The following is a 26,893-nucleotide window of genomic DNA, read 5'->3' on the forward strand; positions in this document are numbered from 1 at the left end:
GAAAATGTTCAGAACAAATGTTTTACAGGTATACTTTTTCGAATGGGTAGTTTTAGACTTTCAATGAGTAATATCATGTTCAATCGAATATAATTATTTGAATAATGTACAATATTTTATGAACGATGCGGGATTCGAACCCACGACCTCCTTCGTTCCGTGCCGGTGCTCTAACCAACTGAGCTAACCGTTCGAGTACCGCCTCGTTATAAAATTTTCTTAAAAAGTTCATAATTTGTTTTTTTTTCAAATTAATTTGTGTATTAATCCTAGAAGTAAGGGTTATCACTTTAAAAACATTACAAATTGTTTTGAATAATGTGCTTGGAACGCTAGATAGAAATGCTAGTTGGTGTTAAATTTATAATTAAGAAATATTTATTTAAATTATCTATACATTCATTGTCACTCGGAAACAATTTTGTCTTACTTTTCTGCACACGTTTTACCCCTAGGTATCCCTGAAATCGTGTGTATATTATTCCATGATCAAGCAAACTCATATTCGCATTTCTAATATTTGCTTGGATGTATTAAATTACATTACATTACATTTTCATTTATTTAGCATTATGGCGACTTCCAGAGCAAATTATTAACGAAAACAATAATTTCCTACCAATGATAAAAAAATATACAATATTTAGGCTCGCCATTCGATCGGACCGTTAAGGCTAAAGTCTATAAAGCTTACTTAGACTTTGCTCAGATTTTACTTACGTAACACTTAGCTGAGTGTGATAAAACGCGAACTTGACTTTTGCATTGAACTGTCTTAGTTTAAACTCAGAATAATTTCAGCTGCCAAATGACTATAAAAAGGAAATAAAAGATTATGATAAGCTTACACTCAACTAAAGTTTACGTAAGTGAAGTCTGAGCAAATTCTACGTATGATCTATAGATATCAGCCTAAGAAACTGAACTCTTCAAATATTTTCTGTTTATAAATGGTAGTTCGTCGCCCCTCGTATACGGCTCAATCCATCAAAACAAACTAGATGTCTAAATGTGCCCAGACTCCAGCTCTAGTGTAGGATGTAGGACAAAGACCTGACAACCCGACTGAGTGACGGCCTATTATTAGAGACGATGTACCACTTTCTGTCTCACTTGTCAATCCTTCATACTGGCCCAGGATTGTTTTACATTTGATGTGTGCTCTAGATATACTTTGTAATGTGCACTTATAAAATATAAGGAAATAGGCATTCGTGTACTTTCTATCGCCTTTCGTCGCTTTTTATTTCCATAAGACTTTAGCAAACTATAGCATAAATCACTTTCTTAATGTTACTATGGTAACATAAATTTTTAATGTAGTATCTATGGATAGTATCTATAGTATCTATGGATAGTGAATGTAGAGAAAGACCTCAAGGCTGTTTAAAAAAAAGCCCACTGAGTTTCTTGTGCCGTTCTTCTCAGCTTTGAGTTTGAGGTGGTAGTTTTTGACGTTCAATAAGTGATTTAAATGTTTTGGTTTGAATAAAAATATTTGAATTTGAATTGGGAAAACGCTATAAGTTACATTAAATATCAAATAGTGGCACTAGAGCGAATTATGATTAGGGCTTATAATATGCTGCTTTGGCCAGATAATGGTATTCTTTGCTCCCAGAAAGTTCTACTTTCTTTGCTGTAATAATGTGTAGGTATCTCCTATGCATAATAAGCCGCCTAGAAAATCTTATCCTGCAGGATATAATATTATGTAATCCATTTAGAGGAATCGGTGATCTCAGATGCCTGATCTGATCTTAGAAGCTTATTAATTGATGGGAATTTTTCACTCTTTTTATTTTTCTATAATTAATCCGTTAATAATTTTAACCTATTTAAATAATAAGCACTTAATTTACTACCATAAAATAAAACTTAAAATTTTTTCAAGTTAGTAATAGCATTTTTGGCTACCCGGCTTCGAAATCTTTTAAAACCACAAAAATAAAGTTTTTTTTATAAATATCTTGTAATTTATTATAAAGATCTTCTTAATTTTGTTCTTTTTTTCAAATGTTGAAATGTTCATGCAAAATGTGATTCGACGAGTTGGTCATCGGTCATCACCCTACACACACACAGATCTAGATCTCAATTTAAGTCACACATTCGTAAGCATCTGTTTCAAACAAGTAACCCACTAAATCTTTTAACTTTTCATTTACTTCTGTAACTAAAGGCATGTTGTGTGTGAAACATGTGAAATATTTCAACGAATATTAAAATTTCAAATAAATATAAACTCAAAACCAATAAAAATTTGCGGAAACATGAGTGGACCTTATATTGTTTCCCGATATTTTAAATGTATGTATAATATAACTATTTGTCAATATGATAATTTTGGATTCAATCTCAACCATCCCAACAAACTTGGAAACGCTATCTACCCTGTGGTGATAATTTTACGCGGTGGCATTCTTGAATTACAAATATGATCCCAATTTAGTTCTCCGCACCTCTTAGAACCTGGAGAACCATATACATTTGGATATCCATGCAAGAACCTGAAAAACCGTATCCCTGTTGTTGGAATCAAAGTTTTGCAACGCGGCCATCTTGGATTTCATTAATTATTCCAACTTTGTTTTCTGCACCCCACGCTATCCACAGCGATATTCACATCGTTTGATTAACGAAGTAATGATTTTAATTAATTCATTAGTACCAGAATATTAATGTTTCGAACGATTTATATGGGTATAAAAAGATAGACAGAAGACAAATGAGCACACGACCCATCTTTTAACACCGAGCAAGGAAATTCATTCAATGTTTATTGAAGACGTGCCTTCAATAGGTAGAAAGTCCCTTGAAATTCGCATTGTGGAGGAACGCCATATACCCAGATGGTGATGATAATTAATTTTTGTGCGAAGGTGTAATTAGCCATCAGAGGACTTCGGAAGACTTCGTCCTAAATGCGGTAGAAGACAATGAAGCGACATCTCTACGCAATGTCAAGTGATAAAGCCGTTCACAGTTTACTGGATGTCCAACAATTCGGTAGCTCTGAGATGCGCACTAGATCAAAGACAAGCGCTCAAATAGTTTGAACTGATACTGGATCGTATTGGTTGGACCAGACCAGATACAAGAACCATACTTTATTTTTTAATATTGTCTCTCTCTATTGACGAATGTCAGTTCATACTAAGTCAATTTGGGTTGCTTTCCAGAAGACCGCGGCGTTGGCTCTCAAAATTTTGTGATCCAGTATTCCGATACTAGGCTAGGCATTCGGGCAAATGATGTTTACGCACTAACTTGAGTCGCCATGAAGAAGTTTCACTCTTTTCTATTTTGCGTCCATCTTGAGAGAGAACTCGATAGAAGATACAAATTGCTTCCGGCTCTGGTGGACGATTTCCTGAGAAAGACCTGAATATACGGCAGCTCCAGTGCTGTCATCTGCAAGACAAAGGATGTTTGAAGGAAATGTCTATGATATGCATAAGAAACAGTGTAGGGGATAGCACACAGCCTTGGGGAACTCCAGTATTCACGGTCTTAGGGTTTCAGGAATATCTGTCAACAACTATCTCTATGCTGCGCCCAATGAGGAAGGTAGTGGCCCAATTGCAAAACTCTTGAGAAATTAAGAGAGAAGCGCCTAATGCCATGCACGATTGTCAGCTGTCGCTTTCGCACCCTTCTCTCGATAGACGCCAACCAACTTATACCAATGAGCATTACTAACATTTTTTGAGTCTCTGTAACTCTGTAATTTTATTTTATTATAATTCTAATTTCGTCCCGGAGTTATATAGCTATGGTTTGTGTGTTGTTGTTCTTCTCAACTTTCCTAAGCAGTGGCAATAGTGTCAGCGATTTAAATGTGCTGAATAATAATGATTGTTATAGTTATCATATAAATTGAATGTGTCCCTGTTGTTAACAGATGGCTGGTGCGGGTCGTGGAGGACGTGCGGGGCGGAGCTCTGAGCACGCGGCAGGGCTTCGTGCCGGCCCACGTGCTGCGGGAGAAGGAGCCCGAGCGGGACGCGAGCGCGCTGGCCGCACGCCGACAGTGAGGCCCAACCCACACTGACTAATATATTGTGTTTATTAATGATATTATATGATTTAAAGTAACGAGACCATCAAGACCTTTACCTGATAGTAAGTGATACGCCCTGCCCATTAAGACTATATTTCAACGGGACACCACGGTGGCGCAAGCAGTCGCCACCAACAATAAAATGTGTACAACTATATGAAAATAACTCAAGGTGAGTATCCGTTTGGTAGCGCAACCAACTTGGGGGCGTGACCAAATCGGATGCGTAATGTCTCTGTCATCGGTGTCTGTATGGTGTCTAGTTTGGTAGCTCACAGAACCCAGACCCCTGTGAAATATAGCCCTAAGAAACAAATCAAATAACATTTATTACAACGAATATTTCTACGTTTCACCCCTTCGGAGCCTTAATGAGAGGAAATGGCAAGAAACTCATTACCACTCTTTTAAATGAACATTTACATCATCATTTTCCTAATTATTTTAATTAACTTCTACTAGAGAGATGCAACAAAATTATTCATGACTTAAACGAGAAAGTCAAAAATAAAAAAAAAGGATTGTGTGGTTTTATGAAACCACGGTAAAAGTGAAACCTTTATTCACATTATAGACATTTAACTTGGAAAATTGGAATGATAATGGGAATTAATAAAAGTAGACTAAGTCTCCAACTAATATTTTTATTGAACTCTGTGTTTTAGCCCTGGTTAAGAATATTGATTGAAAAGGATTAAAAATGATGAAATAAGAATACTTTTGAATACTTTCAATTCTTTTTCATGTATATATAGATATACAGTTTACATAGGGTGATACTTTTAGTGAGTTATTGTCTATACACTACACTGTCAGCTGCTGCGAACTATAGGCGCCGCCCGACCGTCACGCGACATGCAACACACAGACGAAAAAGTTTGAGACGATGTAATAAACGTTTCACTTTAAAAAGGATGTAAATTAAGTATAAGTTCATAAGTAGTTAATTAAAGTACCTAAAGCAGATATTGTATCAATTCACACACTACCTATAAACAACGGTGATATGGGAGCATTATATCAACACTGTGACTATACATATTATTATTATTAGAATAATAATAATTTTAAAATTAAAAACATGAGGCAGAGTTCTCGATGACAGGATCATTTTGATAGCACAAGTAGCGCCCGTTTATGAGCATGACGCGTGGATCACCTACCTTCCTCGACCATATGTTAGGCAGCCCGGCCCAAAACACCGCCACATGCAATGACATAAGAACTCAAGCTAATACAATAATGTCTATCTAAATATTATGCAATCACAACTAAAAGTTGAGTATTTTGTTTACATTTGTATATAATAAAATAATCAAAATATATTTTTACCATAAGTAATTTAAATCTCGAAAGCTTTAGAATAATTCAGACCCAAGCTTTATTATAATTTAAATAATCCTTTACATAATAATATAATCAGTAAAAATTTTAAAATCTTTATATTTAGATCTAAGCTACTCTCTTCGTCCCATACTAGATACTAATAAAATAGGTCCTAAAATCTAACCCAGTTGAACCCCTAAATATATTACAATTGATTCAGAAGACCGTTTTGAATTTACACTAAGTTTTTAAATCTTCAGTTTAATTAGGAAATCATAACGTCCAATCTTAGATTAAAGATTGGTCTCAACTGCGCTCCAACTGGATACCGCATTACCTAAGAACAATATCTTTTTTATGACGGCAATTTTTATATTGTAGTGTGTATTGGCTATTTCTAAAGATGCTTGTGTGCGTGCCATGTTGACACTCAATGGCATCTTTAATTTTTTTTAATTTATATACACTTCGTGTCATTTTACATTGAAATTAATAAAATACAAAATACTTACTGATGACGTGATCCCTGTGTCTTTCTTATTTCTTGTAGTATTATTTTTGCAAATTTAACTACGCAACTCGGCATTTTAGTTTCAATTGTTAGCAAAGTTTAACAGAACATGTGGCACGTCACACATTGTTCGAGGCTAGCTCGAGTACGCCCACTTGGGCGTATTAGTTGCCGCACTTTGCGACTACGCCTGCGGTATCTAGTTGGAGCGCAGCGGAGATCAATCCTTTATCTATATGTCCAAAGCTATATATGTAATACCGTAATAGTGATGAAGTTTTCCAACCAATGTTTCGTGTTCAACACAATCGAAAGCCTTGGATAGATCACAAGAGATCAGCAATATTGATAACCTTACCTTGATCGATTTTGTGTACAACCAAACTTTTTTGTTAGTAGTAAATTTATATATACAGAAGTAATGAAGCATATTATTATCAGACGGCTTAATAATATATTTGAGTACGGAAATGATCGACCTGTTTTTGTAAGACGGCTAAAATAAAATCATTATTTTACAATAAAAGGATGCTACAGCAAAACTCGGCTCGTAAACCTGCTTTAGAAAATCACCTAAAGCACATAAATATTTTGAGCAGTAATCGCAAATCGGATATAAATTTATCAACACGCGGCCTGCTGGGGCCTGTTCCCGCTTTGATCACGACCCAATTCGATCCAAAATAATGCAATAAATTCACTTGAAATTTGGGTGTTGAGAATCTGTATTGCTGTTGACATATTAAATTAATATTATATTTTTATGATCTTATTTAGTATAAAAATGGCAATGGAATCATACGTTATAATAGTATTAAATAAATAAATAAAATAAAAATAGCCTTTATTTTCCTACTACAGCAATACTTAACATCTCACTCTAGTTTGAACTATATATATGATTTTAATTAATTTAATAAGTTATTAAACTAGTTTACTGTAATTTTATTAACATTCAAAAGTAGTAGTCGCGTCTGTAGCGTAGGCCTCTCCTAAATCTTTCCAAACATCTCCTTCCCGTGCCGTCCGCATCCAATGGGATCCACATTTGTTGTTGAAGATGTCTCTGCATCTCTAACGTGGTCTTCCTTTTTTCCTCTCGTGGTATCGTGGTAGTGCCATTAAGGAACCTTATTCTTTTCTGTACATCTACTATTTTTGTTTTTCTTCTTATGTTTTCATTACTATTTTATCGGATAGCCTTAACCCAAGAATACTCCTTTCCATTCATAATAATATTAAAATAGCAGTAAATTATGCTCGTAAACACGATATTATAGTATGGATATATACTTGGGAACATAAAATATATTATCCTTAAGATAATTTTAAATAGAAAACGAATGATATCCGTCTTTTTTGTTCTAGCAAGTTAGATTGTTATTTTAAGTTGTTTAAGTTAGATTATTTTTATTGTCGTTTTCCAATTATTTTTTCCTATAATTCCAACTATCTATACCATATTCTATTTTACCAGTGGGAGGCACCTTTCCACAGGATGCCGGCTAGATTATAGGTACCACAATAGCTCCTATTTCTGCCGTAAATCTTTAATGTGTAAACATTACTGTGTTTAAAAGTCGTCGTAGCTAGTGAAACAACTGGCTAAATAAGACTTAACATTTTATGTCCCAAGGTGACGAGCGCATTTATAGTGCCGCTCAGAATTTTTCGGGTTTTGAAGAATCCTGAGTGGCACTGCATGATAATGTTCAGGGCGTATCAATTACCATCGGCTGAACGTGTTGTCTCGTCACTTATTTAAAAAAATATATGGTAAGTCACATATTATTGTGATTAATAATTGTGGCTTTCAGTTTTCATTATTTAAAAAATGATGCATAAAACATAAAATCCATTAAACTATCAAGTATTTTTTCTTCAGGACTTAACAACACAATGGTATAACATTTTAACTGCAGCAACAGCACTGATATCATTATGGTTACAATGCCATAAATGACTGTCTTAAAATATGCTTCCCATTTAAATCCCCATTATTATGCGCGACTATACTCACCCGATCTTCTTTCTATAGGTCAATTTCGTTCATATTTTTATACTTAGCACAAACACGATGGCCTGAAGTTTCTAAATTAATCATATTTCATTACCTGGGCCAAGTATCGCATTGGCTCCCGAAGTGACACATTATTTGGACAGCCCACAAACCGGATGTTTTGTCTGAATTGACAAATATGAGTTTGGAATAATTTGGGATGATTCATTTTAGCATGACTATTCGGATGCCTCCTCTATTCGAATCTACCTAACAACGTAATAAGAAATATGCGTATATATTTTTGTTTATCTCTAGAAATAAATCTTCATAATAAATACTAGTATTGTCTGGACACACTGTTAGTCTTCATGTCTAAGATATAATGATCAATGTAATACAAAAATAATGTTTGGGTTAAAAATATTTAAATGATTCTATCTTCTCTTAATATTACTTGCTTATATAAACCATAGGGCCAGTTGAAATTTCGAATTTCCGCGTTCTAAGAGGCAGTCTTTAATATGTAGAAATAAGGAATATATTTCTTATAAATGTATGGATCATCAACATCATCATACCAGCCGGAAGACGCCCACTGCTGAACAAAGGCCTCCCCCAAAGATCTTCACGATGATCGGTCCTGCGCTGCCCTCATCCAAAGTATTCCGGAGATTTTGACCAGATCGTCAATCTTGTGGGAGGCCTACCAACACTTCATCTTCCGGTACATGCTCGCCATTCGAGGACTTTACTGTACCACCGGCCATCTGTCCGTCGAAATATGTAGCCTGCTCTCTGCAAGTTTAGTTTCACAATCATCTGGGCTATGACGGTGACTTTGGTTCTCCTATGGATCACCAGCTCATTTCTGATTCGATCTCGCAGGGAATCTCCAAGCAAAGCCCTCACTATTGCTTTCTCATCAGGCCTTAGCAACCACGTCTGCGTATAAATGATTGTAATGTATGGAGACATGACAATAATTAACCTCAGATCTTGTTAAATAAACAACAATAACACACGGTACTGAAAAATAATAAACTTTATTGAATTATGTGAGGACACAAATACCTTATATCGAGGAAACGGATTGCCCCCGAATGCCACAACCCGGGCCGTCACCGCAGCTCGTTATTTACGTGGCCACATGAGTTAGGTACTGACAATATATCAATTTCATTCTCAATTACTCACGGGGTGTCGCAGCCATCTTGCCGTTTGCCAACCTTGTCATGTGTCAAGTGCAATTGCGCCGGATTTTACTCCGACTGCACTTAATTTGCCAGTATGCTAATTAGTAATACTTTACGTTGATTAATTACTTTATACATTAGCTTTGTTATTAATAAACGCGAAGTGAAGTTTCTCTAAATTTAAAATTTTTGTTGATATCTTACCTTTGTTACAACATTACATGACAGGGAGGAGTCGTTTTAAACTTGGAGTAACTTTACACTGAGTTTATTAATAAGGCAGTAGATGTGTATTTTATTTTAGCATTGCAATATTTATATTTTTCAACAGGGTTTGTAGAACTTTTCGTCATAAACAATAATAATTGTATTAATATATTGACAAGAGTCAAAGGGGGATAGTGCATTCTGGTAACAATAAACATCATAATAATTATGAAATCAATTTATGTTATGAGGTCGTTGAAAAGCTAAAACGTAATAATATTCAAGCATTTGTTACAAAATAATTAAATGAAATAAATGATTCAATATAAAATATATAAACAACCTTAGTAGCAATATCTTACTAACAATTAGAATGTCTGGTGATAATATTATTAAGATAAATTTAATAATAAACGAGTTAAAAATTTGTTTCTCTGCTATCGAACAAGAAAAAACACCACATTAATTTTATTATTTTATATTGTTTTTTTAATATTGCTTAAATAAAGTGTGGTTCAATAAAATCAAAATGTACAGTTTATGTTAATTGGTTTCTTACACTAGCAAACGATATTAGAAGTCATAAACATTACTCAAATTGACATAATAATTGACTAATAATGTTATGTTTATAATAACAAATAAAGCTATATGTATTTGAACACAAAATGGTGGCCATGCAAAGATTCCCACTCCCCAGGCTATTTAAAAAATAAATTTTAATTGAATTGCTATTGTAATTAAAACATGCCTGTTGAGTTTCTTGCTTTCTTCTTCTGAGGTTTGAGTCATACCTTTAATAATGGGTGGCCGATTTAGACGTTCAATAGGTGATTTAAAAATCCTATCTGAAAAAATCTTTTTTATATATAAGAAGGGGCAAACGGGCAAGAGGCTCATGAAATGGGTAGTGGTGAGGCAACCACCCTTGGACATCCGCAACAACAGGGGTTAAGAGATGGGTTACCAGCCTTTGAGGTGGGAGTATGCTCTTTCTTGAAGGTCCCTAAGTCGCGTCCGTTTGGTAAAATAAGGGACAAGACGAGCAGGACGTTCAGCTGATGGTATTTGATACGCCCTGTCCATTACAATGCAGTGCCGCTCAGGATTCTTGAAAAACCGCAAAAATTCTGAATGGCACTACAACTGCGCTCGTCACCTTGAGACATAAGATGTTAAGTCTCATTTGCCCGGTAATTTCACTAGCTACGGCGCCCTTTAGACCGAAACACAGTAATGCTTACACATTACTGTTTCACGGCAGAAATAGGCGCCGTTGTGGTACCCATAATCTAGCCGGCATACTGTGCAAAGGAAAAATCCTCCCACTGGTTTGATTCCTCAAAGTGGCTGTGCGAGGCAAGAAATTTCTCGCAAAACGCGCGGCTGTGGAATGCCAGACGTCAAAGTGATGCGGCTGGTAATTTGCATCTGCCCCAACGCGCCATGATATTGATAAGAGTAACTGCTGACGTGTCACCAGGGCAGTGATCCGCGAGCTGATCGAGACGGAGGAGGAGTTCGGGCGTGACATGCAGCAGGTGGTGCGCCAGTACATGAGGCCGCTGGACAAGGCCACCACGCCCAAGGCGGTGTTCGACAGCCGGGAGCTGCTGTTCGCCAACTTCAAGCAGATCTGCGAGTTTCACAACACGTGAGATTATTAATTAGTAGTTTAGGCTCGCGTTCAATACCGTGCGCCCTCGGGAACTCGTAAATGTTTTGGGTTAAAAATTACCTCATAAGATTTTAGACAGCGTGATTGAATAATTTCAGGATGATCGATTGAATATAGACACAACAAACAATCTTATGTTGTGTAGGCAGTTTATGAAGTTGAATGAAGATTATAATTGCAGAAACATGTAAAATACCTAATTGAAGTTGCTTTATCAATATTAAAGTACATGTGACATATGAAACTCACAAATTAAATTTTATTAATGTAAAAATAAGTAAAGTAAATTATTATTATCATTATTTGTATGTGCTACATATAAGTAATAGTATTTTATTAATATTAAAAGAAAAGGTTTGCATAAGAGGTGTGTTAAATTAAATCTTTAGTTATTTGATACGTTTCAGTTTTTGAAGTCGGTTTTTTTATCGATGGAAAAATAGATGTGTTTCATGTTTACCAAATACGCTTAATATTTTGCGTCTACAACTTTCTACCATTTTCACAGCGAGTTTTCTACTGAAAAAATAATTAGTTCAATAAACATAAGTCATATCGCTAGATTTCATCATCGCACAACAAAACTGTATAATCCCGTGAACGATACAGTTTCCCAAGGCTGTGTGCTATCCTAAACTGTTTCTTATGCATATTAATGACATGCTGGATGCCTTCAAGATGCATTGGTAATCAAAATCAAAATCAAATAAGATTACAGTACTAATGATCCCGTTTACTCAGGCCATGCAAGTCTCTTTGGAAATCGACCAGTATCCGAAGAAATTTGTGCCTTCAAAAATGTTTAATAGGCCGAAAATGCTCCTGCGATTCCTCTGCTTTTGCAGGAGAACGTAGGCAGCGGTGATTACATGAAACGTAATCCGAACGCTTATTTGTAGTCAGCTTCCGTTGAAGATAAACATGTTATTCCAGTCCTCACAATATTCAGTAATATTCCACATATATAACTACATTCAAACTATGGAATGTATAAACGCATTGGTAAAAAGGGCGTATGGAACCATTTTATATGTTAATAAGGAACGAGATGAGCAGGACGTTCAGCTGATGGTAATTGATACACCCTGCCCATTACAATGCCGTGCCGCTCAGGATTCTCAAAAAACCCAAAAATTCTGAGCGGCACTACAATTGCGCGAGTCACCTTGAGACTTAAGATGTTAAGTCTCATTTGCCCAGTCATTTCACTAGCTATGGCACCCTTCAGACCAAAACAGAGTAATGCTTACACATTACTGCTTCACGGCAGAAATAGGCGCCGCTCTGGTACCCATAAAATAGCCGGCATCCTGTGCAAAGGCGCATCCCACTCAATCGCTCGTGTTATCCCTCTTGTGTTCCATGGGAGAATATATACATTTTTCCTTTAGTTGTAGTTTTGTTTACTACAATCATCAGTTATTTAGTCACTAACGCATATCCTCTGTGATACAGTCTTTCGAACTCTTCTATATTTTCACATTATACCCAGCCAACATCACGGAGGATTTACTTTATGTGACTATTTGAGTGAAGGTAGAAAAAATTCACTTCCGATGATACAGGAGTCTCCTGGAGGGTATTAAGTACTACGCGGGAGAGCCGCGAATGCTGGGTCGTGCCCTGCTGCGGATGGAGAGAGAGTTCGACAAGCACGTGGCGTACTGCCGGGACGAGCCGCTCGCGCAACAACTGCTGACCAGCCATCCCGTCATCAGGAAATACTTCCAGGTTATTTTTTATACTGTATAGGTTCCAGTGCCCCGTGAAGGGTTTACTGTGTGAAGATTACCCGTTTCTAATAAGTCCCTCAATTAATAATCCTGGAGGTTTGTTTGCGATCTCGTGATAGGCAGGACTGATAGGCATCTGTTTTATTTAATTTTAACTATTATCACAATTTTCTCTATAGAAATATAAGCGCATCTAAAGAACACAAAAGTTTTTGTTGATAAATGATTATACTATTATTATATTAATCAAGTATTGAATCACGCATTACTGTTAACTGCCATCTGTTGGTCTCGCACTGATTTAAATATGTGCAGCTTAAACCAATGTTGTGTACTATGGAAAAATTTCAATAGATGGCGCCGATGTCTTATTCACGACTCGAACTGGGATGATTAGATAGTGTCTCAAGAATTTTATAGATGTCGCAAAATGCAAGGAAATTTTATAATTTACCACCCCTTCGGGAGAGGTTGAGCTACAGTGAAAAGAAGCAGCAAGAAACTCATTGGTACTCTATTAAATTAAAACTTACAGCTTTATCGTTTTACGAAATTATTGTGATTACAATTTATGTCGAGTGATGCAACAAAAATACTCTAACGTCATGGTTTCCACGAGTACCTTAGTAAAATAAATGTAAATTATAATTAAAAAAAATAAACCACAAAACTGATTGGGTACAGTGTGTATGCATCAATGCCTAACTAGGTAAATTATTGTATCTATTACGAGCTAATAAAGTTAAAAAGTGCTTCTAGTCACATAACCAATATCAGTTTTGATTTTTGCTGATCTTTAGTCAAAAAGTGTTGAGAGATCAATCTAGAGCTGTATGTAACATGCGTATAATACGTGGCGAGGCGCCGGCTACGGTCGGCAGTCGGCACGCAGCCAGATTACAGATACTAGAATAGTTCGCGTGCCGACCGCCGCGCAACGGATATCAGTCCATCTTCACGGAGGACGACGCACTTTATAATTATGCGTTGCTCGTGAATATCTTCCCAGTGGGAGGCTCCTTTGCACAGGATGCCGGCTAGATTGTGGGTACCACAGAGGCGCCTGTTTCTGCCGTGAAGCAGTTATGTGTAAGCAGTATTTCAGTCCGAAGGGCGTCGAAGGAATAAGCGGGGCGTAACAATTACCATCAGCTCAACGTCCTGCTCGTCTCGTCCGCTTCATTTAAAATAAGCTTTGAACAAATTATTGTATATGTTGGTACTTATGTGGGCACGAAAGAAGAGAAAATAATACTATTAAAGATCAGACCGTAGCGAGAAGGAGTGCGGCCGTGACGTGAAAAACGTAGTCATATCAAACCTCCAACGATTATACCTTGTCAATTTTATTTATAGTTTTTGACAGATCTTCGACTGCAGTGATGTCCCAAAAGATGTAATAATCGATATCGGTTATTTTTTTTGTAAAAATTATAAATAAATATATATTTTCATATTAATAAATGTTACTATACTCACATAATATCAAAATGCTAACGCAAGCCAATAAAAAACATGAAATTATTAATTGGCAACGCCGGTTCCATGTTAAAAATATTAAAAACCAAAACGGTAGGTATATGATCGTTGAAACGGCAGCAGAATATGGTCATATCGTCCTTAGGATTCCTCCATATCACTGCCAATACAACGCCATAAAACTTATATGCTCACTCTGCGTGCAACGCAGTGCAGCTCGAATTGTCGGGGACCCAGTGCTCTGTGAACGGCTGGATCACTTGGCGTTGCGTAGAGACGTCGCTTCATTGTGTGTCTTCTACCGCATTTATCACGGGGAGTGTTCCGAAGAGCTGTTTAACCTGATTCCTGCCGCCGAATTTCACCTTCGCACGATATGCCACAAGTTAGGATATCATCCCCACTGTAGTGTATCTGATTTCATGATGACCATAAATCAATGTCAGCTGAAAGTTAGTTGTCTAAGTCAATGTACTCGTTGTAGTGTATGTGAGTGAAAGAGAAGGAAGCATTATGTCATCTCTAGCGCACGTGTGGTCGTGGACGTGATACAGTCAGTCCGCTGTGAGCGACGGGAGTGAGTGGACGCGTGTGTCTAAGAGCCGATAATATTGAAGAATATACTACATTTTGGCGACGAGGACAAACTGCAGGACTACTGTGAGTTATTATAATTTTAAAAAAATAAGAAAAAGAAAGAATAAATACTAATTAAATTTGAAGTACAAATACGGAAAAGCAAATATCCTATTCGTTTAGTAGTTAAATAGTTATCTATGATGCGAGACAACCACGTGATAATTGTTTTGTTGATACTGTAGGTTATAATTTTCGAGGATTTCGAAATTTGTTCTTTTTTTATTTGTTGGTCTGTGGGTTACAGTTCACTTTTGTCGATTAACGTAATTGTTTTGAATTGCACGTAGAAGACTACGGTAAGTGAACGGTAAGAACCGTGTCTAATTATTATATTAGTTGGTGTAATTGTGTAAACCACAAAGGTTTGAATTCAAATGAAATTTTCTTTTATAATTTTATGCTACCGTCAATATTTAGAAGAATTACCTTTTGTTAATTAAATAAAAGATAACGTCTTAAATATAGCTAAGGTAAATTTCTCTGGCTTACTTCGATACGGGGTGGTAACTTTCACTTCACTTTCATTACCACCGTACAACACCTGAGAGTTAAATTGTAGTTTTCTGAAAATCATACCTACTATTCGAATGGAAATATTTCAGTTCAATAACTAGGAATTAAGATTTTAACAGCCCTTTACAAAATTTTCATAGTTTCATTTTGGATCTAGTTTTAATAGAAGTGTGTAGATTCAATATAGATATTACTTCAGGGTTATTACTTACGTAGGGAAACAGGTGATGCCTGTAAGGACTTCGTAACATAATTCAGTACAGGTGATGCCTGTCAAAACATGATGTGAGGTGACATACGTGTTTTACCAGATGATGCCTGGTAGTCCGGAAACAGGTGATGCCTGTAAGACTTCGTAACATAATTCAGTACAGGTGATGCCTGTCAAAACATGATGTGAGGTGACATACGTGTTTTACCAGATGATGCCTGGTAGTCCGGAAACAGGTGATGCCTGTAAGGACTTCGTAACTTAATTCAGTACAGGCGATGCCTGTCAAAACATGATGTGAGGTGACATACGTGTTTTACCAGATGATGCCTGGTAGTCCGGAAACAGGTGATGCCTGTAAGGACTTCGTAACATAATTCAGTACAGGTGATGCCTGTCAAAACATGATGTGAGGTGACATACGTGTTTTACCAGATGATGCCTGGTAGTCCGGAAACAGGTGATGCCTGTAAGGACTTCGTAACATAATTCAGTACACGTGATGCCTGTCAAAACATGATGTGATGTGACATACGTGTTTTACCAGATGATGCCTGGTAGTCCGCAAACAGGTGATGCCTGTAAGGACTTCGTTATATAATTTAGTTCAGGTGATGCCTGTAATACATGTGATGCGACGTAGGTGTATCATGTGTGTGAAAGGTACTATGTAGTGTTGTATTCGGGTGACGCGCGTAACCCGAAGTTTGTATATGGGTAACGCCCGTTTACTGAAGTTCGAAGACAACTCATTAGATATTGTTAGTTTAAATTAAAACTATAGCGTTAGTTGAATAATGCAAGGAATAAATAATGAATGTGTCAGGTTATTAAAAGCATGATGCTCATTTGATGACCAAAATATGACATTCTTTATTTATTTAACTGTCCACAGATTAAAATACGATGTCGAGCCTTACTTTGGAAAAATTTGAATGCGATGGTGAAGCAGGATCTGTTGGAGCTAGATGGGAACGTTGGAAAAGAAGTTTATATATTTACTTGGAAACGGCTGATATTAATACTAGTTCAAAAAAACGCGCAAGTTTGTTGCACTGGGGAGGGCAAGAACTTCAAGAAATACTGTTTAATTTACCGGGTGGTTACGTTCAGTCGATAGATGATGGTGACATAGATGTGTTTGAAGTAGCAATGAAGAAGTTAGATGAATATTTTGCACCTAGACAAAATAAATGGTATGAGAGACACCTATTCAGACAAATAAAACAAGATGAAAACGAGAAATTTGAAAAATATTTAGTTCGACTAAGACAACAAGCTTTGAAATGTCAATTTACGGATATCGATGACAGTTTGATTGACCAGATAATTGAAAAGTGTTCATCGGAAGAACTCAGGAAGAAAGTGCTCCGGGCAGGCGAGAAAATTACCTTAAGTGAAGTAATAAACGAACCAAATACTCTAGAGGTGGTAGAGCGTCAATTAGGTGATTTCAGCCAGAAAGGAAAAGACCAAACTATTCATAAAATCGATACACAAGCGACGGAAAAGACATTCATAAATAATAGAAAAAAGACGTGTTTCCGATGTGGTAGCTGGAATCATCTGGCTTTCGATGCGAAGTGCCCAGCAAAAGGGAAAATATGTATTAAATGTAAAAAGGTGGGGCATTATCAATCTCAGTGTAGAGGAACAGGCTTAAAACGAAGCAATAAAGATACCAAAGCGGAAATGAACGTAGACGCGAAAAGATCAAAGAAGTCGAGCCAAAGAGTTAAAAATACAGAGCAGGCGAACGCGATAGAAAACAAAATTGATTATGTTTTTAATGTTCTCCCTAATGATACAATCACCTGCTTAGTAGGTGGAACTCAAGTAGAGATGCTTATTGATTCAGGATGTCAATATAATTTAATAACAGACAAGACATGGTTTGAAATTAAAGAAAAAATTTTGAAGACAGGAAAAGAAGTAAAAAGTTCAAAAAAAACATTTGTTGCTTATGGAAGTGAAGTTCCTCTCAAGTTATTAACATCTTTTAATGCAGATATCCACGTGGGATCAAAAACACAAAACATTAACTTTTACCTAATATGTAAAGGGACACGTAATTTATTAGGTAAGGCAACTGCAATAGCGTTAGGCGTATTAAAACTCGGATTAGACATAAATCAAGTCGAGACGACACCTTTCCCTAAATTCAAAAATGTTCAAATACAAATACCAATTAATACTGATGTAAAACCAGTCGCACAACCTTATAGACGAATACCGATTCCACTTGAAGAAAAAATCAATTCAAAAATCGATGAACTACTTCAAAAAGATATAATAGAAAAAGTAGAAGGACCGTCTGAATGGATATCGCCGGTAGTGCCGATTTTGAAAGCTGATGGGGATGTTCGTCTCTGTATTGATATGAGGCGTGCAAATTTGGCAATCAAGCGAGAAAATCACCCACTACCAACCATGGAACAGCTACTACCGAAAATCCAAAATGCTAAAATGTTCAGCAAATTAGATATAAAGGATGCCTTTCATCAATTGGAGCTTGTATCCGGCTCAAGACATATAACAACATTCATATCTGGAAAAGGATTATATCGTTTTAAGAGGTTGATGTTTGGCATAACCTGTGCGCCGGAAATGTTTCAGAAGAATCTCGAAAGGGTCTTAATTGAATGCGAAGGGGTTGTCAACTTTATTGATGACATCTTGGTATATGGAATAAAAGGAATAGGCATATGTATATGGAATAGAAGAATAAAAGGATAAGGCAGAACATGACAAACGGCTGCAAAAAGTAATAGAAACAATAAGGACGAATCACATAATGCTAAGAGAAGATAAATGTATCTACGGAACAACCAAAGTTCAATTTCTAGGACATGAGTTGTCAGATCAAGGAATCCGACCACTTGACAAATATGTATCGGCTATAAAAGATTTTAGGACTCCTGTTAACATTTCGGAAGTACAAAGCTTTTTAGGGCTTATTAACTACATTGGGAAATGGATTCCTAATATGGCTACTCTTACAGAACCGTTGAAACTATTGCTTCGTCAAAAATCAGCCAGAAATGCTGATATTAGGGATTCTTGGGGGAAAAGTCAACAAACGGCCTTTTGTGCTTTGAAGGCCGCATTGAGTGACATACCAAATTTAGGGTACTACAATGTGGACGATAAAACGATGTTATTTGCAGATGCTAGCCCGGTCGGGCTTGGAGCAATCCTAGTTCAGACAAATAAAAGTGGTCCACGCATTATTGGGTTTGGAAACATATCTCTCAGTGATTGTGATCGTCGGTATTGCCAAACTGAAAAGGAGGCTTTGGCATTGGTGTGGGCTGTGGAGCACTTCCACGTGTTTCTGTACGGCAAGGAATTCGACTTAATCACTGACCATAAACCTCTTGAGGTTATATTCGGTCCGAAATCCAAACCTTGTGCGCGGATTGAGCGTTGGATACTGAGACTTCAATCCTATAGATATAATGTCATTTATCGTCCTGGAAAAAATAATATAGCTGACCCCTTGTCTAGATTATGTGCTTATACCCATGATAAGACTCAATACAGAGACTACGTCCAGAATATTATTGAGCATGCTAGACCAATAGCCGTATCGCTAAAAGATATTGAAGAACATTCGAAGACTGACGCTGGAATACAAAAATTGAAACAGGGCGTATTTAATAAAAAATGGGATGACTCAAAATGGAATTATAAGCTATTTGAGAACGAACTGTGTTTCTTTGGTGACATATTGTTGAGAGGTACTAAAATAGTGATACCGACACAATTACGACGACTCGTTTTAGATGCTGCTCACGAGGGCCATCCTGGAATGGTGGCGATGAAGTTGAGACTTAGAACGAAAGTTTGGTGGCCTAACTACGACAAGGATGTGGAAAATTTAGTACGGTCCTGTAAAGGATGCACACTGGTATCGGCACCAAATCCACCACACCCACTCAAGAGCAGAGAATTACCCACCCAATCCTGGGTTGATATCGCCATAGACCTTTTAGGTCCGTTACCGAGTGGTGATTACCTTCTGGTTGTAATTGATTACTATTCGAGATACAAGGAAATCAAAGTATGTCGAGACATAAGCAGTAAGAAAATGATTTGCTTACTTAAAGAGATTTTTAGCCGTTTAGGACATCCAGTTTCCATAACTTCCGATAACGGCAAACAATTTGTTAGTACAGAATTCAAGGATTTTTGCTATGAAAATGATATAAAACTATTCAATTCAATACCTTATTGGCCGCAACAGAATGGAGAGGTGGAGCGACAGAACAGGGATATTATTAAACGTCTCAAAATATGTCAAGTAGAGAGAAAATGCTGGAAAGAAGCATTGACGGAGTATTTGACAATGTACAATAGCACGCCACATAGTGTGACTGGGAAAACCCCGGCAGAGCTATTTTTTCAAAGGAAATTTAGAGACAAGATTCCGATGATAGATATTGCAGAACAAAGTTTTGGAGACATGGATGTACGAGATAAAGACAAAGAACAAAAAGAAAAAGGGAGAGAATATGCAGATAAAAGACGAAGAGCACGTGATGTTGATATACATGTGGGAGATAAGGTGTATGTAAAAAATGCCAATAAAATGAATAAACTTAGTCTAAATTTTGATACAGCTACGCATACGGTGAAGTCCAAAAACGGGGGAGACGTATAAGTACAGAACGATGAAACAGGACAGCAGTTAAGACGCAACATATTCCATTTGAAAAAAGTGGAGGGAGAGTGGAAATCCGTGAACAAAGAAGTCGATGAACAGAATTTAGAAATGGCAGTTGGGGGAAGTTCAGGAGAGGAGGTTGAGGATGATCAGGATTAAATTGAAGATCATAAATAGTTTTATGTATACTGATATATATTAATAAAATTGTAGTTGATTTTGCAATCATGTAATCAGAAGCTAGGGTGTTAATAAATTGATCAAATAAGAATTTGTAAATTATTTCCTTAGACAAAAATTAATAAAATAAGGAAGGGATGTAGTGTATCTGATTTCATGATGACCATAAATCAATGTCAGCTGAAAGTTAGTTGTCTAAGTCAATGTACTCGTTGTAGTGTATGTGAGTGAAAGAGAAGGAAGCATTATGTCATCTCTAGCGCACGTGTGGTCGTGGACGTGATACAGTCAGTCCGCTGTGAGCGACGGGAGTGAGTGGACGCGTGTGTCTAAGAGCCGATAATATTGAAGAATATACTACACCCACCATCTGGATGTGTGGCGGTCCTCCACAGTGCGGTTTTCAAGGAGCTTTCTTCCACGTACTACATAGCTGTGGAATGAGCTTCCTTGTGCGGTGTTTCCGGGACGATACGACATGGGTACCTTCAAAAAAAGCGCGTACACCTTCCTTAAAGGCCGGCAACGCTCCTGGGATTCCTCTGGTGTTGCAAGAGATTGTGGGCGGCGGTGATCACTTAACAACAGGTGACCCGTACGCTTGTTTGTCCTCCTATTCCATAAAATAAATAAAAGGGCATGCTGCAAGAAACAATACAAGTTCCCCATTCACAGCGAGTAAAATTTTGCAATTACTCAATAACGCTTGCTCCTACGTGACGACCGGGAACTGGGCAGTATAAATGATGATTTTGACGACACTTGGACAATACAAGGAATTAAACTATTTAGTTGTTGTCTTCCTGACTAAATAACATATTACACCTCATTTACATATCAGTATTTCTTTGTAATCTGTGGCAATCTTAGTAATCAATAATCTATATATATGAAAATGAATTGCTGTTCGTTAGTCTCGCTAAGAGTCGAGAACGGCTATACCGATTTGGCTAATTTTGGTCTTGAATTATTTGTGGAAGTCCAGGGAAGGTATAAAAGGTGAATAAATATGAAAGTGTTCGGAATTAAATAAATTTATTATAACAATTTTGTTGTTCCTTTGATGTGTCCCCCGTCTCGTTCAGAAATCAAAGTGATAGAACAGTTTAAAATAAATAATTAATTAAAATCTTTATATCTTTCTAACTTTGTCAGGAGGTAGAAAACAAACTTAATCTTAGCTACCTACAGTTAGTAGATTTTATGTAGGATTTAATATTTGGTTGGTCCAAAAATCGGTCGTCATCTATTTTTTATACCCCAAAAATTTTTATTGTTGATTTTTTTCTTATTACTTTATATGGCAATACAACGTTTGCTGGGTCAGCTAGTAAGTAATAATAAGTAGTGTGGCACAACACTATGGGGGCGTTACCCATCCATGAAGTACCTACAATATTATTTGTATGAAATTTTAACTTAAACGTATGACGTGTGCAACAACAAAATTTACTGCCCCGAACTTACATCTTTATTCATGCAATTAAGAGTCCCGAATAAGCGAACAAGGCATACCCTTTTTAATGTCCCAATTACTCACTCTATTTATGTCCAGAATTCGCTGCTCTGCCATAATAAACATTTCTTAGCAACAGATATATTCGTTCATACTAAAAACTCTTTCAAAGAGGAAATCATTTGAAACTGTAATCACACACTCATACACACAAAATCTTTATATTTTTTTAATACTCTAATTAAATCAGTCGGCCATCGCATAATATTTTTGTAATTAGTTTAATTTTTGTGTGCTGTTGGTTCAATAATAATAAAAAATAAATAAACAATACGAAACTTCATGGACGTGATCTGTTAAAAATCTATTAATAAAATGGACAAATACGTAATATTAATTATTATAAATTATGCACATAATATGCAGAAGACCAAAATTCGAGTGCAATAACAAATAACACACACACACACTCACACACACCCAGAGACACATACACACTCACACACACCCAGATACACACACATAAACACACACACACACACATACAGAGTGCACTTTTTGACCTTTCGGTTCATTTTGTTAACCATAGACTTTAAATTGATTGCCTACAGGACAGGTTACGCCTAGTGTAGGGACCAAATATGATGTAATATTATGTGATAAAGTGTCTGTATATAATAAATAAATAAATAAAATAAATCTTCAAACATTTGATCATCATAAAACACATCAAACGCTCATATTGTTCATATGCGATATTATTAGCAGAAAGTCATAAGCATTTATTGCCTATGTAATACCCAATATACATCCATTAAAAGTGGTATTACTGCACAAATAGCTCTATATCAAACTTGTGGTTATACCGAGTGTAGGTAGGTACTAAATTTAATTCATAGACAGTGATATACGAACGAACAAAGTGGAAGGAATTGGAAAAGGTTTGATGTTAGATTAAGGTTTGGTCTCCGCTGCGCTCCAACTAGATACCGCACTACTTAAGAACAATAGCTTTTTTATTACGGCAACTATTAGATGCTTGTGTGCGTGGCATCTTGACACTCAATGGCATCTTTCAAATTTTGTAACATACGCTTCCTGTTATTTTACATTCATATTAATAAAATACACAATATTTACTGATGATATGTGATCCCAGTGTCTTTCTTATTTCTTGTAGAATGCTACTAATTTACAATAATTTACATTTTATCATAATAATTTACACTTTGTAAAAATAATGATTTTTACAAAGTGTAAATTATTAGCAAAGTTTAACAAAACATGTGGCACGTCAACGTTACACATTGTTCGAGACTGGCTCGAGTACGCCCACTTGGGCGTAGTATTAGTTACTGCACTTTGCGACTACGATTCCGGTATCAAGTTGGAGCGCAGTGAGGACTAATCTTTCATATAAGGGTTTGGTCGACAAATCGTAAACACTCAGCCACGCATGGCATTAGCTCCTGAGTATTAGGATATTAAACCGCTAGCTTCTTTATACGTCTCGATACGAAAGCTGTAAATACGTCGAAAAAAATAGTGGCCGGGTGGTATATTAAACCAGGCCTGTAGTTATGCGTTGCCTAATAGCAAGAGGCTCTATCGAGACATATAAATAATATTTAATTTATTCATAATGATAAACTAAACATTAACATTTAAACATGGCTTAGACAAGTGTTTTGTTAAACAGTGTCTATCTATTGCGACGTCTAAAGATTGACGCTGTCAGAGAAAGACACGGATTTGTAATAGAACTTTTTTAAAACAAGTGTTCAACACGTGTTCAAGAGCGAGAGGGCACGATGGACGGACCTTATCAAAACAGTGACCAAGACACCTGTTGTGGAGTGCTCCCGCAATGCTGCAAACCGTCAAAAGTGGAGGAGCATCGCGAGGGAGGCAGTGAGACCCATAACTGTGGAGACCAACGGCGTCTAATGTTGTGTCATCTTGGCAACCACGACCACTCTGACAAGAGTGAACGATTGAGAAGAAGTTCAACACGTGATTAACTTTTTTGTAATGTCACCGTTAATAATTAATCATAATTTTAACTATAGTTCGAAATGTAAGATCTATTGAAATTGTAAACAGCATTCACTAAAATATAATAACACAAATATTTAAGAGTAAATAAAAATCAGTTTTTGGTACACTTATAAACTTGGACTATTTATTATATCGCAAGAAATCGATAGTGCTACTAGCTTGCAATTTGTTATAACATTTACCAGTGGGAGGCTCCTTTGCACAGGATGCCGGCTACATTATGGGTAGCACAAAATTTCTGCCGTGAAGCAGTAATGTCTACCTAAATATTACTTATTAGTGTTTCATGTATCAGTAATAATTTAAGTAACAATATTATAACCCTTTTTCATTTGTGTTGATTAGTTTTTTCCACTCCCATAAAAAACAGTATAAAAAATGAAGAGATTTCCTCGTATATAGTTATATAGGAAATATCGTGAAGGTCGTTTGTTAGGTATGAATGACAGGTTTATAATAATAATATATAATCATACTCAATGAAAACTACTTGGCCAAACTTTGTAATTTTCTTATGGGACCAAATGGCAACTATTCCACATCGAACTAAAGAAGAATTACGTAAATCGGATCATAAATCCCAGCGTAAACGGTGTACATACTTAAAAAATTAAATACCGATCGAATTGAGAACCTCCTCCTTTTTGAAGTTGGTTAAAAATAGTTTAGAAGTACAGATGAGCATTATTCTCTCTATTCCGGTGACTGGTGACTAACATGAAAATGAGTGTGTGTATTATGTTAATTTACCGGAACTTAGAATCTTTCTATCGAGCAACAGAATGCGGGTTAAAACCTATCAATAGGTAGTACATATAAACAATAGCATTTTATTAATATTTGAGGTAAAGGTGTATTAAATTAAGTTTTAAGTTATTTGATACTTTTCTGTTTTTGAAGTCGGTTTTTTCAAACGTAGTTATTTAGTAAGCAAATTATGAAAAAATAATTATCACGCGGGCTATTCTTTTCGTATATTTTTATAGTATCTACCCCATTTTAAAACTATAAATTGTTTTGCCCGTGCTAAACGCAATACTACTGGATAGATGTAATTCAATATTATCAATATGTCGGGACAACATTGCTGTGTACCGTCCGTGCGGACAAAGCCGCGGGCTACAACCAGTAAGTAGTAGTGAAATAATGATGAACGCTTCGTGCACACTGAATGACTGCTGAAATATCATGTTTGCGCGTCACGAGAGGTGTAGTCCTACGCACATGTCTCCGCACCTAGTCAACTCTCTAAATAATTCCAACGCTTGTAAATTTCGGTCAAATGTTTGATTCGACATTCTATAATATTAGAATTGTATATAGTTACTAGCTGACCCAGCAAACGTTGTATTGCCGTTATAAAATCGCGATACAAAAGTAACTGTTGATCGTAGATGGGTGAAAATTTGAAGTTGTATGTATTTTTAATGTCCAAAAAATTAAAAAAAAAATCGTGTGGACCACTCTTAACATTTAGGGGGATGAAAAATAGATGTTGTCCGATTCTCAGACCTACCCAATATGCACTCAAAATTTCATGAGAATCGGTCAAGCCGTTTCGAAGGAGTTCAAAGTTTGACACCATGACACGAGAATTTTATATATTAGATAACTAAAGTAAAGTAAAGTAAAGTAAAGTATGCATTTATTCATGACATCACAAAACATATATACATAGTTATATTAACAAATAAAAAAAAAATACTGGGTCATGAAAAGGACACCCACTCAGTATTTTTGGAAATGATTTCCAGTACTGATTTTCAGTAGGTACCTACCAAGTCGACTCGTTGACAGTAGCTGTAGACAACACGGTTCCTTTTGTTATAGGTCTTAAAAGTGACCATCCAAAAATAGTAAAAAAATAAAATAAAAGAAACTAAAAGATTGTATTGGAAATCGAGTTTAAAAATATTTTTATTTTAATTTTATTAAATAAGACATATTTTGATTTTTTATTTTATTTATTCATGCTGTTTATTTTTGATTTTATGCCTCTGAACATTTTTGTTTTTCTAATAGAAAAGATTTCAGTTTGTTTTTAAAGGAGAACAAATTTTTTTGATCTTTAATAGGTGGCGGCAAATCATTCCAGCATTTGGAGGCACTGTATTTAAAGCTACCCCTAAATGCTGCGGTACCGTGTAGAGGCACTTCAAGGAGAATCTTGCCGTGACGCGTCTGATAACTCTCATTTGAGTCCGATAACCACCTAAGCCTTTTATATAGGTAAAATGGTATTCTGTACTTAACCACGCTAAAAAGTAACGAGGCAAACTGAAATTGCCTACGTAATTCCATCTTCATTATGTTGTTGGTGTTCAAAAAGGGTGTTACGTGTGCACGGTAAGGAATATCATAACAAAATCTTGTGCAAGCATTTTGTACCCTTTGTATAAGTTTTTTTGAAGCCACCAACAACCTAGGCCCAATCACTGTATTAGCGTAGTTAAATTTAGAGAGAATAAGTGATTCACATAACTCTTTGCGAACCCAAACGCTTAGCGAATTTCTGATGCGATAAAGTAACTTTAACCTATAAAAACAATTTTTCGCGACACCAAGAATGTGATTTTGAAATCGCAAGGATTCGTCAAATACAACTCCCAGGTTGCGCGCTTCAGAGACTCTGTCTATTTGTTCTCCATTTATAAAAATTTTGGGTTTATGGTCTGATGTTGTGTTGACTTGATGGTTACTTCCTAATATCATATATTTTGTTTTTTTCGCGTTTAACTCAAGGCAGTTATTTTTTGACCATATAGAAATGCGATTTAGGTCTTCCTGTAATTTCGCAAGAGCAGAATTCAAATCTCCTACTTTAAAAGATATATACAACTGTATATCATCAGCATAGATATGGTATTTGCAATTCTTTATACAGTTAGCGATATCCGCTGTGTAAAGTATAAACAGAAGTGGCCCTAAAATTGAGCCTTGAGGAACTCCTCTACAAACATGGGCGCAACGAGAGATAC

General features: G+C 36.2%; 1 protein-coding gene across 12 annotated transcripts in view; it reads left to right on the plus strand.

Moving 5' to 3' along the window:
• Nucleotides 1-26,893, plus strand: part of LOC126976252 (obscurin) — a 195,640-nt gene that overhangs the window by 80,284 nt on the left and 88,463 nt on the right. For all 12 annotated transcript variants that reach the window (XR_007731873.1, XM_050824484.1, XM_050824486.1 and 9 more), the window contains 3 exons: nucleotides 3,905-4,033; nucleotides 10,786-10,956; nucleotides 12,546-12,711. Coding sequence is in view for 11 of the 12 variants with exons in the window: in XM_050824484.1 (XP_050680441.1) it covers nucleotides 3,905-4,033; nucleotides 10,786-10,956; nucleotides 12,546-12,711 (466 nt within the window). In the remaining variant the exon portion in view is untranslated. The remainder of the gene's footprint in view (nucleotides 1-3,904; nucleotides 4,034-10,785; nucleotides 10,957-12,545; nucleotides 12,712-26,893) is intronic.

This window comes from Leptidea sinapis, chromosome 40, assembly GCF_905404315.1.
Source record: "Leptidea sinapis chromosome 40, ilLepSina1.1, whole genome shotgun sequence".
NCBI classification, from domain to species: Eukaryota; Metazoa; Arthropoda; class Insecta; order Lepidoptera; family Pieridae; genus Leptidea; species Leptidea sinapis.